Below are 18,878 nucleotides of genomic sequence, written 5' to 3' on the forward strand. Positions count from 1 at the left end.
TGTGTAGCAACAGTGTCTAGATGGAATTTGTATTTGTGGTCCTGGCAACTGGACCTTTTTTTGGAACACCATTATTTTTGTCTTACTGAAATGTACTGTCAGGGCCCAGGTCTGACAGAATCTGTGCAGAAGATCTAGGTGCTACTGTAGGCCCTCCTTGGTTGGGGACAGAAGCAACAGATCATCAGCAAACTGTAGACATTTGTTACTCGTTTCAGGAAACTAGGCGTATGTCGTGCGTCACTACTTCATAGTAGAGCCATTTGAACGTAAACTTTTTTAAAAAATCAAAATGCGTTTTTTGGCAGAAATGCCTTCTGGAACATGTGAACTTTCATGTGCCTAAATAAAAATGTGTATGCCATCTGTAAATACGAATAAAATTGTTAAATTACGAGCCTACTAGCCACGGAAAAAGACAGGAACCTTCCCGCTAGCCGTGATTGGCTGAGATAATGGCTGGGCTGGACATGCTGAGAGATGAGTTCGGATTGGTCTGCCATGTAGCTCGCTTCTGTCTATAACATGAGCTGGTCATTATGTGTAGGTAATCCTTTCTAACACTGCTTTTTTGAAAGATATCACGTAGTAGAACTGCAAAAGTGTTGCTCTCCACTTTCTGGAGGACTGAGTTTTGAAATCAGTGGATTGCCCAGTGGAATTAGAGGATGATAGCTAAGGAGATGGAGAACATTTTGGCGTTTGATTGCAATAATGCAGAGGGAGTGGAAAAAAGAACACACAGAAGGCTGTTGTATAAAACACCTGTCTCCGGATTACATCTTCAAACTAAGGGAAACCATAGCATCCGTGACAGAGAGGGAGAAGCGTCCATCCATGTATACGGGTAAGATAGTCTAGCTAGCTACATTTTCAGATATTACACGTTTCTAATTTTGTCAGAAAGTCGTTTTCATTTCAAGTTCAAGTGTACTGTTAGCTATCTAGCTAAAGTTAGCTGGCTGGCTTGCTAGCTAACGCTACTTGTATGATCTGTGTAGTAATATTATTCGTATATCAGAGCCATTTGCATTGCTAGTTATAGCCTAATGTTAGCTAGCTAACATTGAACCTGGTTGGTTAGCTACCTGCAGATTCATGCAGGGTAGTAACGTTATGAGTTGGGATTATGGTTAATTGTTTAGCTAGCTAGCGACATGTCTAAACAAAAGACTCCACTATGCAAGTAACCATTTCACTAGAATGTTCATGATGTCAGTGCGACAACTGTAGATAGCCAGAGCAAATTTACCAGCTACGTCTATCTGCTCTGATTTCAGAGCATTCTCACCTGAGTGTGCCAGAGCGCAGAATAACTGACAAATTTACAAACGCTCAACACCCGTTGAATATGGCCGGTGTCAGTAAACGTTGGCAAAAAAGCGTAATTAAATTGTTGCCAGCAGCACAGTTACAGTCACCAACGCTCTGGATAACATAAAAACCGCCTAACCAGTTCTGCTAGGGCGAGTAAAATGGTCAGAGTGAGCTGTTCTCTCATTTGTGTCTGGAAGTAGCCAGCCAACATTAGCCAGTTAGCTTGGGTGCTTGACTGCTGTTGTTAGGTCAGAATGCTCGGATCAACCATACTCCTCGGCCAGAGCGTCCAGTGTGCACTCTGAACTCTCCGAGTGCGAAACGCTCTGAATTTACGAACGGACAATCTGACAACGCTCTGAGTTTACTAGCGCACTCTGAGCGCACTCTGGCACTCCAGATTGAATTTACAAACACACCCGTAGTATAAACCAGCCTTTAGTCTTGAAATCTTTGGTTGTTTAGTACATGGCCTCGTGAATCCTTAAAGAGATGGGTGGGGCGAAGGCTTAAGAGGGTGTGAACGATGCTGAATGGGTGTAGACAACGAAGAGCTCTCCAGTAGGTTTACCAAAACATTCAAGGGCCATTTTCTCAAAAGTGAGGTTACAAGTTTATCAACTTTCAAAGCAGAATTACTTTCCCATTGTTCCTTAACTGTAGTGTATGATATATCATTTTCTAGTCAATACTTTTATCCAATGTAAAAAACACAATTTCAAATGTTGCTACGTAAGACCGAATCGAGCCGGTCGTCACATTTGACTTCAGATTCTAGTAGGGTGAGGCCGGGTGCTGCAAACTGTTCTAGTGCTCTCGCCAATTCGTTGATATATATGTTGAAGAGGGTGGGGCTTAAGCTGAATCTTTGTCTCAGCCAACGGCCCTGTGGAAAGAAATGTGTTTTTTGCCAATTTTAACCGTACATTTGTTGTTTGTGTACATGGATTTTATATTGTCGTATGTTTTTCCCCCAACACCACTTTCCATCAATTTGTATAGCAGACCCTTTTTTAAATCAACAAAGCATGAGAAGTCTTTGCCTTTGTTTTGGTTTGTTTGTTTGTCAATTAGGGTGTGCAGGGTGAATACGTGGTCTGTTGTACGTTTATTTGGTAAAAAGCAAATTTGACATTTGCTCAGTACATTGTTTTCACTGAGGAAATGTACGAGTCAGCTGTTAATGATCATGCAGAGGATTTTCCCAATGTTGCTGCTGACTCATATCCCACGGTAGTTATTGGGGTCAAATTTGTCTCCACTTTTGTGGATTGGGGTGATCAGTCCTTGGTTCCAAATATTGGGGAAGATGCCAGAGCTGAGGATGATGTTAAAGAGTTTAAGTATAGCCAATTGGAATTTGTGGTCTGTATATTTTATAATTTCATTTAGGATACCATCAACGCCACAGACCTTTTTGGGTTGGAGGGTTTGTATTTTGTCCTGTAGTTCATTCAATGTAATTGGAGAAGCCAGTGGGTTCTGGTAGTCTTAATAGTTGATTCTAAGATTTGAATTTGATCATGTATATGTTTTTTCTGTTTGTTCTTTCTTATATGTCCAAAACGATTGGAGAAGTGGTTTATCCATACAGTGAGGGGAAAAAAGTATTTGATCCCCTGCTGATTTTGTACGTTTGCCCACTGACAAAGAAATGATCAGTCTATATTGTTAATGGTAGGTTTATTTGAACAGTGAGAGACAGAATAACAACAAAAAAATCCAGAAAAACGCATGTCAAAAATTTTATAAATTGATTTGCATTTTAATGAGGGAAATAAGTATTTGACCCCCTCTCAATCAGAAAGATTTCTGGCTCCCAGGTGTCTTTTATACAGGTAACGAGCTGAGATTAGGAGCACACTCTTAAAGGGAGTGCTTCTAATCTCAGCGTGTTACCTGTATAAAATACACCTGTCCACAGAAGCAATCAATCAATCAGATTCCAAACTGTCCACCATGGCCAAGACCAAAGAGCTCTCCAAGGCTGGAATGGGCTACAAGACCATCGCCAAGCAGCTTGGTGAGAAGGTGACAACAGTTGGTGCGATTATTCGCAAATGGAAGAAACACAAAAGAACTGTCAATCTCCCTCGGCCATGCAAGATCTCACCTCGTGGAGTTGCAATGATCATGAGAATGGTGAGGAATCAGCCCAGAACTACACGGGAGGATCTTGTCAATGATTTCAAGGCAGCTGGGACCATAGTCACCAATAAAACAATTGGTAACACACTACGCCGTGAAGGACTGAAATCCTGCAGAGCCCGCAAGGTCCCCCTGCTCAAGAAAGCACATATACAGGCCCATCTGAAGTTTGCCAATGAACATCTGAATGATTCAGAGGAGAACTGGGTGAAAGTGTTGTGGTCAGATGAGACCAAAATTGAACTCTTTGGCATCAACTCAACTCGCCGTGTTTGGAGGAGGAGGAATGCTGCCTATGACCCCAAGAACACCATCCCCACCGTCAAACATGGAGGTGGAAACATTATGCTTTGGGGGTGTTTTTCTGCTAAGGCGACAAGACAACTTCACCGCATCAAAGGGACGATGGACGGGGCCATGTACCGTCAAATCTTGAGTGAGAACCTCCTTCCCTCAGCCAGGGCATTGAAAATGGGTCGTGGATGGGTATTCCAGCATGACAATGACCCAAAACACACGGCCAAGGCAACAAAGGAGTGGCTCAAGAAGAAGCACATTAAGGTCCTGGAGTGGCCTAGCCAGTCTCCAGACCTTAATCCCATAGAAAATCTGTGGAGGGAGCTGAAGGTTTGAGTTGCCAAACGTCAGCCTCGAAACCTTAATGACTTGGAGAAGATCTGCAAAGATGAGTGGAACAAAATCCCTCCTGAGATGTGTGCAAACCTGGTGGCCAACTACAAGAAACGTCTGACCTCTGTGATTGCCAACAAGGGTTTTGCCACCAAGTATTAAGTCATGTTTTGCAGAGGGGTCAAATACTTATTTCCCTCATTAAAATGCAAATCAATTTATAACATTTTTGACGTGGTTTTCTGGGTCTCTATGTTTTTGGTTGGATAGGTTTCTCAATTTCTTTCGTAGGTTTTTGCATTCTTCATCTAACCATTTGTTATTGTTGTTAATTTTCTTAGGTTGTCTACTTGAACATTTTAGATTTGATAGTGAAGCTGAGAGGTCAAATATATCTGTTTACGTTTTCTACTGCCAAGTTTACACCTTCACTATTACAGTGAAACATTTTGTCCAGGAAGTTGTCTAAAGGGATTGAATTTGTTGTCTAATAGTTTTTTGGTAGGTTTCCACACTACTTTCCTTCCATCTATAGCATTTCTTAATATTATTCATTTCCTTTGGCTTTGATGCCTCATGATTTGAGTATGTTCAAGTAGACTGTGATTTTGCTGTGATCTGACAGTGGTGTCAGTGGGCTGACTGTGAGCGCTCTGAGAGACTCTGGGTTGAGATCAGTGATAAAGTAGTCTACAGTACTATTGCCAAGAGATGAGCTATGGGTGTACCTACCGTAGGAGTACCCTCGAAGCCTACCATTGACTATGTACATAACCAGCATGCGACAGAGCTGCAGGAGTTGTGACCCATTTTTGTTGGTTATGTTGTCATAGTTGTGTCTATGGGGGCACATAGGGGAGGGAATGCTGTCACCTCCAGGTAGGTGTTTGTCCCCCTGCATGCTGAGGGTGTCAGGTTCTTGTCCTCTCTCTCTGTCTGTCTGTCTCTGTCTGTGTGACTAAGATTAACAGGCCTTGCACTCCCTATGCTTCTGTGGGGGTTACACACACACGTGCATGCACACACAAAAACTCAAACACACCAGTCTACTCCTTTGTGGTGGTTCAGAAACCCTACATGTACGTGTGTGCACACTCACATCAGTCAGCTCCCCTAGCTCTTGAACACAGCTTCTAAGTGGAAATCTGCATTAGAGCAGTGGATGAATGGACTGTTTATAGTTATACGGTACCTCTCAATCTCACACCATAGGAATTTTCCCCTGTCAGTATGTGACGTCTAGTGATGCTAGACACACTCCCAGTCTTACACTCAGCACCCAGTGTGAACGATTGTGCTGCCCTGCAGGGAGAGTTTCCACACTGTGTCATTAAGGATTCTGGGCTGTGGAAGCACCATATGGGGGATACAGTGTGTGCATTTGTGACCACGTGTGTTCTAGCTTTTTTGCGCCCACGTGTGTGTGTCTGTGCTACTGTCATCATACTTTTATTACAGTGGAGGGACGCTCTCAATGGCCCTATATCCACTCACACTCATCCTCCAATATGAGTCCCTCTGTCAGGCAGGTAGACCAAAACATCCTCCTCGTAATAGCTTCCCTCTGCACAGCTTTAATCTGCTCAAGGACCAGTCAGCCACCATATCACTTTTATTCAAAAGCTGCTGTGTTGAAAAGAGCCGTTCAGAACCCAGGCTCAGATTGTTTCCTCCTTTGTAAAGTGAAAGTGAACAAGTGAATATAGTCAGAATGGGATTAAGGCTGTTTGTTGTATTAGAGAGAGAGAGAGTAGTCCCCATTGGGGCTGTCCCTGGCCTTCCTCCATCTGGAGAGAGAGAGAGGGGGAGGGGGGGAGATGGGTAGAGCTGGTACAGTGATATCTGCAGGCCACTCTTTAACAACAGCCATACCACAGCTCTTAGAGTCCGTGCTGATAGAAGCCCACACTTTAATTTGTTATATTTGATGCAATTGAATTTTATTACATTTTACCATTCAAAAGACCTGTTCTAGTTGAAAAAGCAAATGGCACGAGGCTTGCATAGGTTTATGGGGCTCGACATGTAGCACAAATGACTTTGGTCGAGTGTGTGTGTTTGTGTGTGTGTTTGCATTAGCCTAATGTATGCTTGCGTTTATGTGTGTACATTATGTGCTTGCACGCATACGTGTGTTTGACTCTACTGGATGTGTGCGTGCAAATATGTGCTGTGAACATCATAGCGTCTATTGCAGGTTGGCGGGTACATGAGGTATTGAAGGTCTCCAGTGCAGCGCTGGCTTGTACATTGTGTGTGCGCATGCGTGCGTACATTGTTAATGCAGGGAAATGGTTCAGCAGCAGCATTGTGATAACATACCACCATGTCTGGGAGTGTGTGTGCAGGAACTAGGTACCTCAAGCTTAACCAGTGAGGTAGTTTACATTGTGATTAACTGGTCATTCCCTGTAGGAAATTTAGCTGTTTTTCCATATAAGCAAATAAGGCAGCATAAACATTGATTGTGTTGGAAATAAGTGTTTTTATTTATATATTTTTATTTGGGGATGTAGCTCAGCTATAATATTGCAGATAGATTGAAGACTCTATCAATTTAATTGTTTGCATAATTTATAATCCCCTTTATACATTTTTCTCAATAATTGTTTCCTCCTACCCTACCACCCCTACCCTGATTGGAGTAAACTAACGGACAACAATACTTCTACTGCTACTTACAGCTATTTTGGCTCACATCTACGGTACCTGTAAATAATTATACATACACTACCAGTCAAAAGTTTGGACACACCTACTCATTCAATGGTTTTTCTTTATTTTGACTGTTTTCTACATTGTAGAATAATAGTGAAGACATCAAAACAATTAAATAACACATATGTAATCATGTAGTAACCAAAAATGTGCTAAAAAAATTAAAATATATTTAATATTTGAGATTCTTCAAATAGCCACCCTTTGCCTTGATGACAGCTTTGCACACTCTTGGCATTCTCTCAACCAGCTTCATGAGGTAGTCACCTGGAATACATTTCAATTAACAGGTGTGCCTCAGAAATTGCAGCCCAAATAAATGCTTCACAGAGTTCAAGTCACAGACACATCTCAACATCAACTGTTCAGAGGGGACTGTGTGAATCAGGCCTTCATGGTCAAATTGCTGCAAAGAAACCACTACTAAAGGACACCAATAAGAAGAAGAGACCTGCTTGGGCCAAGAAACACGAGCAATGGACATTAGACCGGTGGAAATGTGTCCTTTGGTCTGGAGTCCAAATTTGAGATTTTTGGTTCCAACCGCTGTGTCTTTGTGTGACGCGGTGTGGGTGAACGGATGATCTCCGCATGTGTATTTCCCACCGTAAATCATGGAGGAGGAGGTGTTATGGTGTGGGGGTGCTTTGCTGGTGACACTGTCTGTGATCTATTTAGAATTCAAGGCACACTTAACCAGCATGGCTACCACAGCATTCTGCAGCGATACGCCATCCCATCTGGTTTGGGCTTAGTGGGACTATCATTTGTTTTTCAACAGGACAATGACCCAACACACCTCCAGGCGTTGTAAGGGCTATTTTACCAAGAAGGAGAGTGATGGAGTGCTGCATCAGATGCCCTGGCCTCCACAATCCCCCGACCTCAACCCAATTGAGATGGTTTGGGATGAGATGGACAGCAGAGTGAAGGAAAAGCAGCCAACCAAGTGCTCCACATATGTGTGAACTCCTTCAAGACTGTTGGAAAAGCTGGTTGAGAGAATGCCAAGAGTGTGCAAAGCTGTCATCAAGGCAAAGGGTGGCTATTTGAAGAATCTCAAATATTAAATATATTTTGATTTGATTTTGGGTTACTACATGATTCCATATGTGTTATTTCATAGTTTTGTTGTCTTCACTATTATTCTACAATGTAGAAAATAATAAAAATAAAGAAAAACCCTTGAATGAGTAGGTGTGTCCAAACTTTTGACTGGTACTGTATATTCCTAATTTACTCTTCAAGTGCTGGGTTTTCACCCACAGCAGCCATTCACCATTCATTGTGATCTTAACTCCAACCCTCCCATGTCCACAGATTAACCCATCTTTCCCAGTATAATGCCATTTTGCTATTTCCTTTTGCAATACATCCCTCCATTTTACTATGTTGTCTTACGAGGGTCCTGAACCTCCCTCTTTGTCAAATTTGTTCCGATATTGCCTTAAAAATAAATACTTTACCCAAGAGTATGATATTTCCCATTGACTGATTGTGGTTTTTCAGATCCCCTAACAGTACAGTTTGCAGGTCCATCTGAACCCTGATATTAGGACGTAACAACCATTCCTGGACCTGACTCAAAAAGCGAGCCAATGATGGACAGTACCAGAAAATATGTTCTATTGATTGTGTTTCCTTGTGGCAGAGTCTGCGCAAGGCTGACGGTTCAATGCCCCATATATTGAGCTTTTTGTTTTGTAGCTTAAATTGGAAAGAACAGATTGCTGTGTCAATTGTTGTTTTATATGTCAGTTTATAGACCCGATGCCAAGGTATTGGGACATTAAAAACCAGAGAGAAGTGCTCTTGATGGGCATGGTCTTTTTCACATTGTATTGCATCTCAAAGTTACCTTCACATATCTCAGGGGTATTATAGCTAGAGGGCGCACACATTTTTAGAGCACAATCTATCAAACCCACACACTTACTAACCTCATACTCATACACACTAATCTGGTTTTCAGAAGTCAGTATGGAAGTTATCCGTCTATAGGAGATACGTGTGTGTACAGTCAATAGATCTTCTCCCTTGTTGCCATAAACCTCAGTGTTGTACTCTTCCTGTCATTACAGCTCATAATGTCCTCCGCTTTACTAGACAAACTCCAAAGGTTCTATTTCCATCGTCAACATGGCGGGAGGTAGAGAGACAGCGTGAGAGAAAGAAATGGGGGGAGAGCATATGCGTGTGTGTGGTGGTGGGGGGAGAGGCCTAGCTGGGTTCAGTCACATCACGCCACTGTGTTAACAGGTCTATGAACTCTCTGGGAGTGTGTTTGCAGCTTGGCTCTATGTAACCACAGGACACACATACCTGTGTCTGTAGCACTCTCTATAGGCAATCTGGTGGCATTCTGTTTCTGTCTGGCCCGCCATTCATTTCTGAAGAATATCCTGTAGGAAAATCTGCTATTCATAAAGTTTCCTTACGCACCGTAAGGAAACAGTGGACTTTACAGTGTCTGCCTGTGTACAAGGCCTGTGGCTCCAATTTACTCCGGACAACACATTATTGTTGAAGGATTGTCAACATGCTCAGACAGAACCATAGGCTATTAGGCTCACATCTCATATGATTTATTCATAACGTATATTATTGCTTCAACCCCACCATGCACTTGAGCAAATACACATATGAATCCATATAGAGGGTACACACAGATGGGAAAGTACGCGCACACACACACACACACACACTTTCCACTGTGTCTCTGAGTCACTTCCCTCTGTGTTCAGTTAGGAATAAAATTACAATTTAAATTCTCCCTCAAGGCTTGGAGCCTGAGATGCCTCTCTCCTCCATTTCTCCTCCATTTTCTTTATTTCAGCTCATCAGTTCAGCACACATACTGGAGAAGATCAGTGAGTGCTTCATTGCAGGGAGACTTGCTAACTGTTGGGTGCTGAGAGAGTGGCCTCTTTAGAATGGGTAACGGAGCAGAGGATGTGTCTCCTAGATTGGCCAGTTAGCATGGGGACTATAAGGAGGTTTTAAATGGAGAGAATTCAGACAGTCTGACCGTGTGTCTACTCTGTGCTCTGTATTCACATCACTGTTGTGGAAGGTAGAATGTCAGTGGCTTGTATTGTAGGTGGAAGATTATGGTTACTGTTGGGTAACGTGCGGTCTGACACACAGACACACACTGCATATAAACAGTGAGTCTTGTTGGGTCAGAGTGACCATGACTCTAGGGGTGGACTGCGGGTCATTTAGTGCTGTGTGATTAGTTATCTACTCAGTGCTGCTGTCCTCTTCCTGCCAGCTTATCCAGATAGCCAACTACTTAACATTACAGTACAGTAGTGGAAAATAGCCTATGGACCCTGAACATGAAACAAGCAACATGACGTCATCTGAGAATTCCCTGAAGGAACAGGCCCATATCCTGTTTGTGAAAGCACACAGACGTTTTAATTCAACGCTAATGATGATTAAGTGCCTTGTCTCAGCGGCTGTGGGGAGGGAGAGTTACAACACGACGGCTTGCTCTGAAGTTAAGACACAGGTCATGCTGTTGACACAGGAGTTATTGGGTATAGGAAACTCTGTGAAACTCAATGAGACAGTGAGGGGGCCTCGGAGGCATAACGATACTACTGTTTATATGCACTACTGTAGATTGACATAACTGTTAGGCTGTAACTGGATAGGGAGCGACTGGGAGGTATATGAAAAGAGAGACAGATTAACTCAGAGAAAGGAAGATAGGGAGAGATACATTTAAGCGTGAAGGCCTGAGGAAGAGGAGGGGGGTGGGGTACTCTGGTCCCGATGTGTGGCAGCCTTGCTGGCTGCCTGTTTACATTTCTCCACTAACGGGAGTGTATTTTTAACCTCTGACTATTTTTGTTCTTTGTGCAGGTGCTGGAGAGTCAGGGAAGAGCACCATTGTGAAACAGATGAAGTAAGTTGAGCTCCATGTCTGGCTGGCTCCTCATTGTTTTGTTTTGCTGCTGTTCCCGTCAAGCATGACCAATTAACCCAATATCGCAACCAGACTCTGATGTCATTGTCAACACAAGCAGACCGGGACAGTACATTCTTAAGCTAGATACCCAGAATCCTCTACATATCCTTTCTTCAGGAGTCCTTTCCCTCATGCTATAATCTATACAAGGGGTCCCCAATTACATTCAGCCAATTTTATACTTCAGCAGATGATAGGGGGCCGGAACATAATTATTAATAATTTCTACACTACACATTGACCTCAAGAAGCCCAAACAGATATAGTATTTGACAAAAACCTTGATTACATTGGTATACGATCAACGATATGCCTCTTTATCTATGCGTGGGAATACTTGGGAATAGCTTTCCTAAGTTAAAATCACTTTGAGCTGATTTTCTGGTCATTTTACAGTCTTTAATGTCCCCCCCCCCCAAAAAGCAAATATCAAAACATTTGGGGGGCCAAATCAAATCATTCGGGCTGCGGGCCGCCTATTGTGGAACCCTATCTGCATTGACCCTTTTTGCACTAACTCTTTTGACTCATCACATAAGCTGCTGCTACTGTTTATTATCTATCCTGTTGCCTAGTCACTTTATACTTACCTATATGTACATATCTACCTCAATTACCTCATACCCCTGCACATCGACTCGGTAATGATACCCTGTGTATATAGGCAAGTTATTGTTACTCATTGTGTATTTATTCCTTGTGTTATAATTTTTTCTATAATGTTTCTCTCTGCATTGTTGGGAAGAGCCCGTAAGTAAGCATTTCACTGTTAGTCTACACCTGTTGTTTACGAAGCATGTGACATAAGATTTGATTTGATCTATACAGTACATACTGCTTCCTATACTTAGTCGTAAGCCTGTTTCTTTCTCAACTGTTACATATGGGTTTGCGGTCTCCCCGGGAATGAACAGCCACTCACACACATGCACACACTGATAAAAACGTATGGACCGTAGGAGTTTTTCTCACCATGATTAATGCATTGACTCCTTCCCTGCTAGCTCATATTCCAAGGAGCTACTCTGACAGTAGAGTATACAGTTAGTTTAAGTCTACGCTGTACAGGATGCTCCCTACTAGCCCCGCTGGATCATTTGGAACGTACAGTGAGGTCCATAAGTATTTGGACAGTGACACAATTTGCATCATTTTGGCTCTGTACGCCACCACAATGGATTTGAAAGGAAACAATCAAGATGTGGTTTAAATGTAGACTTTCATCTTTAATTTAAGGGTTTTGTCAAAATTATTGTATGAACCGTGTAGGAATTACAACAATTTTTATACATAGCCCCTCAATTTTAGGGGCTCAAAAGTAATTGGACAATCTAACATAATCATAAATTAAATTGTGAGTTTTAATACTTGGTTGCAAATCCTTTGCAGTCAATGACTGCCTGAAGTCTGGAACCCATAGTCATTACCAGATACTGGGTTTCTTCCCTGGTGATGCTCTGCCAGGTCTTTACTGCAGCTGTCTTCAGTTCCTGCTTGTTCTTGGGGCGTTTAGCCTTCAGTTTTGCCTTCAGCAAGTGAAATGCATGCTCAATTTGATTCAGGTCAGGTGATTGACTTGGCCATTGCAGAACATTCCACTTCTTTGCCTTAAAAAAGTATTGGATTGCTTTCGCAATATGCTTCGGGTCATTTTCCATCTGCACTGTGAAGCGCCATCCAATGAGTTTTGAAGCATTTGGCTGAATCTGAGCAGATAATATAGCCCTAAACTCTTCAGAATTCATCCTGCTGCTTTTGTCAGCAGTCAATCAATGAATACAAGGGAACCAGTTCCATTGGCAGCCATACATGCCCACGCCATAACACTACCTCCACCATGCTTCACAGATGAGGTGGTACTTGTAAATGAACTAAGGAGGGAATAACACACACCTGGCCATGGAACAGCTGAGCAGCCAATTGTCCAATTACTTTTGGTCTCTTAAAAAGGGGGGACACGCATATAAAAAGTGTTGTAATTCCTACACCGTTCACCCGATTTGGATGTAGATACCCTCACATTTAAGCTGAAAGTCTGCACTTTCAGCTCATATTCATTATTTAATTTCAACTCCAATATGCTGTGGTAGACAGCTAAAATCATAATAACTTGGTCAATGTCCAAATATATATGGACCTGACTGTATAGAGAGGATACAGGTTATTAGTCTGGTTGCAGATCTGGACCTGTATGTTCTGTGCATATGACTCTTTTGTCATGTTTGTTGTCATGTCAAACATTTGTGCACAAACTGGAAAGCACATCGAACAGGTTAGTTACTGGTTAGTGCCCTGTGCATCTGAACATCCAGCCAAGCATACGCAGGAAATCTACTGTATCCCCCTGTTTGTGTGGCCTCTGGCTGGGTGCATTATAACACATCCTTCACCTTTTCTTGAACCATGCAGTTTTTTTCAGGAGTGCTGGGGTAAATCTGTAGGACTAAAGCTGATGGTTATGAGCACCTAGGCTCTGGAGGCACTGTTGTCTCTGTATAACCCCGTTGCTCAATCTCACAAATGAACACACACACACACACACTTAAACCCTCAATCCCTCTCACAGACATTCATGAAGACATACACAGATGTTACTACCTGGAATACCAAAACACACACACACCTACCCCCCACATACACATCAATGCAAGCACACACAATTATCCTTTATATAACCTCACACACGCTCTTCAATGGTTGAATTATTCCTCCACATTCTCGTCTTGCCATGCTATCAATCCCTCTTTCATCCACTCACACAGATCACTTCAACTGACGCTATTAAACCCTTTCACACTGCACTAATAACACACACACACACCACACCACACACAACCCTGTAATACATGGGCGAAACACTGTTAAAACCTCTTTCTACATCACCTCTTAGCATTCTTTCAAATTCTGTGCACAAATTTGTTCATATCCCTGTTAGTGAGCATTTGTCCTTTGCCAAGATAATCCATTCTCCTGACAGCTGTGGCATATCAAGAAGCTGATTAAACAGCATGATCAGTACACAGGTGCACCTTGTTTTGGGGACAATAAAAGGCCACTCTAAAATGTGCAGTTTTGTCACACAACGCAATGCCACAGATGTCTCAAGCTTTGAGGGAGCGTGCAATTGGCATGCTGACTGCAGGAATGTCCACCAGAGCTGTTGCCAGAGAATGTAATGTTAATTTCTCTACCATAAGCCGCCTCTAACATCTTTTTAGAGAATTTGGCAGTACGTCCAACCGGCCTCACAACCGCCGACCACGTGTAACCATTCCAGTACAGGACCTCTACATCCGGCTTCTTCACCTGCGGGATCGTCTGAGACCAGCCACCCGGATAGCTGATGAAACTGAGGACAATTTCTGTCTGTAATAAAGCCCTTTTGTGGGATTGGCTGGGCCTGGCTCCCCAGTGGGTGGGCCTCGCTCGCAAGTGGGTGGGACTGTGCCCTCCCAGGTCCACTGATGGCTGCGCCCCTGCCCAGTCATGTGAAATCCATAAATTAGGGCCTAATTAATTAATTTCAATTGAGTGATTTCCTTATATGAACTGTAAATCAGTAAAGAAAAATGAAATTGTTGCATGTTGCATTTATATTTTTGTTCAGTTTAATTGCCTTTTGTATAAATAACTTTTCCACTTACAAGGAAAAGGCTTCATCAAGATTTGCTCGGGAATTTCAAAATGTTACTTAGATTTCAGAATTAAAATTAATTCTGCTGTGGTTCTTCTTGACTATTACCATTATGAATTTGCAATCTCATCAGATCTCATCTAGGAAAATGTATGTTTCTGCATGAAATCTAGTTATTTTTACATTTTGGGGAAATTGAACATGACTTTAAACAAGTAAGTCTCCCTACAACCTCCCCAGCCAGCGTGGCTCTTTGGTGTGTTGTCTCCGCTGAATTGTAATTGAGAAAAACACTTCTGTGTGCTCATTCTTTAAGTCCCATTTGGCCTTTGTCCTAGCGTGCTCCCTTGCATTCCAATTAGTTTGATTGAGAACGCCTCACCGCAGGGCCCCTTCCATGCTCCCAGAGGGCATTTGTGTGACTAGACGGGGAAAATATATTTGTTTCGTAGCGTAGGAGCACCTGTCTTGGCCTGGCCACTTTTTACTGTCACTTTTTTCAGTCTCCCTCCTCCATACTATAGTCTATTTGTTTTAGTTTTAGTGTAGTGTTCTCTCAGCAGAGACCTGAGCTTCCCTGAGCTTCCCCCACAGACCAGTAATGTCTGTATGGACTGAAGTATACAGTATGCATAGTACAGCCAATGATTAAAGTAGAGGGTACTTGATTCAATGATAAAATAAATGCTCCGGAACTTTGGCGACTAGTAAGTATTTTTTAAACCTCCAGCTTTCACACAGGCATAGTATATGAGCAGAATAACAGTTTTACCTCAATTAACCACAAAATCCCGACTGTTTCCTGGAAGCTATGCTGTGCCATTTTCCCTACATTTTCCCCTACGTGGGCCCAGACCCTTAGCAATTCGAGTTTTAGCCAATAAGTTTCACCCCCTCGCCATATGACTGACAGCTAGCAAGAGGCTCATCATGCACTCACAGCAGAGCGAGAGAGCGAGCAATGACATGGTGCAAATATCTGCACATACACTACATGACCAAAAGTATATGGACAACTGCTCGTCGAACATCTCATTCCAAAATGATGGGCATTAATATGGAGTTGGTCCCCCATTTGCTGAATGGAAGCAAGTCCCCGCAGCAATGTTCCAACATCTAGTGGAAAGCCTTCCCAGAAGAGTGGATGCAGTTATAGCAGCAAAGGGGGGACCAACTCAATATTAATGCCCATGATTTTTAAATGAGATGTTCATCGAGAAGTTGTATGTGCAGGCCAGTCAAGTTCTTCCACACCGATCTCGACAAACCATTTCTGTATGGACCTCACTTTGTGCATTGTCATGTTGAAACAGGAAAGGGCCTTCTCCAAACTGTTGCCACAAAGTTGGAAGCACAGAATTGTCTAGAATGTCATTGTATGCTGTAGCGTTAAAATGACCCACTCCCTCTCTCCCTCCTGTTTAAATGACCCACCCCCTCTCCCTCCTGTTTAAATGACCCACCGTCTCTCTCTCTCCTGTTTAAATGTCCCACCCCCCTCTCCCTCCTGTTTAAATGACCCACCGTCTCTCTCCCTCCTGTTTAAATGACCCACCCCCTCTCTCTCTCCTGTTTAAATGTCCCACCCCCCTCTCCCTCCTGTTTAAATGTCCCACCCCCTCTCCCTCCTGTTTAAATGACCCACCGTCTCTCTCTCTCCTGTTTAAATGACCCACCCCCTCTCTCCCTCCTGTTTAAATGTCCCACCCCCTCTCCCTCCTGTTTAAATGTCCCATCCCCCTCTCCCTCCTGTTTAAATGACCCACCGTCTCTCTCCCTCCTGTTTAAATGACCCACCGTCTCTCCCTCCTGTTTAAATGACCCACCCCTCTCCCTCCTGTTTAAATGACCCACCCCCTCTCCCTCCTGTTTAAATGTCCCATCCCCCTCTCCCTCCTGTTTAAATGTCCCATTCCCCTCTCCCTCCTGTTTAAATGACCCACCGTCTCTCCCTCCTGTTTAAATGACCCACCGTCTCTCTCTCTCCTGTGTCTGTCAGGATCATCCATGAGGATGGCTACTCAGAAGAGGAGTGTAAACAGTACAGAGCTGTGGTCTACAGCAACACCATCCAGTCCATCATGGCCATCATCAAGGCTATGGCTAACCTCAAGATCGACTACGAAGAGGCTGCTCGAGCGGTAAGACGCGCACACACACACACACACACACACACACACACACACACACACACACACACACACACAGAGTGTCTGAGTCCATCCACCTGAGCAGCCACTGTTCTCTCTGCATACGCCTCACTGCTGCTCCAAAAGCCAACCAGCCCTTGAACCGCACCCACTCTTCTCACAAAACAGACTTCTCCACTTTGTCCCTATTCTCTAGTCCAGCTCTAATCTGTCTGAAGTGAGGCGGGGGAAATGATCTATGCTCAAGTATCTCCTCTTCCTGAAGTGCTAAGTGACAATAGCCTCCAGACAGTTTAGAGTTTCGAGTAGTATAGCCTCCCAGACCTTGAATGAGGTGGAGTGAGTGAATGCCATACAGTGATGTGCCATGTGTACTCAGTCCTGCTGCTCATGTGTGTCATTAGACTAGGGGGACCACTGCAGAGCTGAGGTGCCTGTCTGGCCAGTGGGCACTACTGAGAGTAATGACACAACTATAAAAAACTATCCATGTGTTCTTAGTAAGAGATAATTATAGTCATGCCCCCCATGTCTTTCCCAAATATGATTTACAGTTCATCTCTGTGCAGATAGGAATCTTATGAAAGATGTGCCTGTTCTTTATATTACCAACCTATCAGAAGTATTATTAACTGAGCGATCTGCTCACTCTCTACAAAGTCTAATATTGGATTTGATCAAGTGTTGAGATAAATACTTTATTTTGTACTACTTGCCGGTATTACTTTCCTGTGCAGAGGAGGTATGGAGAGGGCAGAGTGTTCTCCCACTGGTATGTGTCAGAGTTGGTTTATTGGAGGTAGCTAGCTCTGCAAGAGATATTCCTGCTACAAATCTCTGCAGGTCTGGCAGTGTCTCTCAAAATAATTAAAATACAGAAATCAAAACTTCCCAGCTGTGAAACTAATCCAGTGTAATGTATTATAACCTAACCTGTTCGACATAATGAATTCAGAATGATAATGTTGTACACCAAAAGACAGGCTACATTCTCCAACAATGGGCTTTGTGGATTATGCTGCTCTACTAGCTCTAAGCAGAGGCATGTATTTAGATATATGGCTCTGGATACAAAGAAGCTTGCAGAGGAAACGCTCACTCATATACCTAGCATGTGACTGATGAACTGTTCCAATATCTGGAGTGAGGGATGTTGCTTAAGATTGCTTTGTGAAGCAGTAGATTTGGATGTATCATAGTAAGTGTTAGACCTGGTTGCCATACCTTTTTATTTCATTTAGGTGAATAGTTGCTCTGTCTTTATAGATGGTGGTTGATAAAGTGCTTTACATTGTATGGCACTAATGCATCTCATTCACTACAAATGTGCAGCACCCATGCCTATTGAGATATGCCTTTTGTTAAGTCATTTACGTGTTAGAAATCAAGTGAAAAGGAGACTGGAGTAGGAATTTAAATAGAAATGGAGTAGGAATGGGCTGTAGGCTTATTCCTGTCTCAGCCCAATCTGTACACACACGCACACGCATTACAGCTGGCTCATCTAATAGCACTCCCAGTGAGTATGTAGTGCTGAAGGGGACAGGGCTCGCTCTCTAGTCCCCCACTGCAGTATATTTATCAGCTGTATTCACTGCTGCAGCAGCTAACTCAGCCATGCTAACTTCCTTTACAAAGCACCTCCTCAGGGGTGAGACTGTAAGAGGGAGTGCTACTCAAAATGTACTGGTGTCTTACTCTCTTAGCCTGATAGTTTAGTTTACTACATGTTCTATAGATTGGCTGTTTAAAGCCCTAGTTTTCATTTTACACACTTAGGGTTGCGGAATTCCGGTAACTTTTCAAAGAAATTCCAGGTTTTCCAGAAATCCGGTTTGGAGGATTCTCGCAATCAGGAGGGAATAAGCCGGAAAACCGTAATCCTCAACCAGGATTTCTGGAAAACCAGGGAAATAAAGGGAAATGACCATCATTTTGCAACCTATACACACCATACTTTTCTCTCTTATTGTGCACACCTTAAGGGCTCTTGAAGGGCGGAGGTAGGCTCAGGTGTCGTAGTCTTGACACGATACGGTACATCATCCTTCAGTCCCCATAAAACTAGTCTGTTTATCACAGACTTTAAATACCACACAATACACTCACTCAAGTACATACTCCATTTCCTATGACCCACTTTAAAGAGGACTTGAGATCACCTGGTGTGAGGAGTTGTTTTGATTCCTCTGCTTATAACTCCCTCCTTCACTTATAAACCAGTCCATGGGCTGGGTTAGACTGGGGGAGGACTGGGCAGACACAAGTTAACCAGCTGTATGGAACTTAGGCCCACGTCTCT

General features: G+C 43.1%; 1 protein-coding gene across 1 annotated transcript in view; it reads left to right on the top strand.

The window, feature by feature from the left end:
• Positions 1 to 18,878, top strand: part of LOC121577586 (guanine nucleotide-binding protein G(i) subunit alpha-2-like) — a 113,526-nt gene that overhangs the window by 81,179 nt on the left and 13,469 nt on the right. Inside the window, exons 2-3 of the mRNA XM_041891317.2 lie at positions 10,687 to 10,729; positions 16,426 to 16,567. Of these exons, the coding sequence (XP_041747251.1) occupies positions 10,687 to 10,729; positions 16,426 to 16,567 (185 nt within the window). The remainder of the gene's footprint in view (positions 1 to 10,686; positions 10,730 to 16,425; positions 16,568 to 18,878) is intronic.

The sequence above is a fragment of the Coregonus clupeaformis genome, chromosome 12, assembly GCF_020615455.1.
Source record: "Coregonus clupeaformis isolate EN_2021a chromosome 12, ASM2061545v1, whole genome shotgun sequence".
NCBI classification, from domain to species: domain Eukaryota; kingdom Metazoa; phylum Chordata; class Actinopteri; order Salmoniformes; family Salmonidae; genus Coregonus; species Coregonus clupeaformis.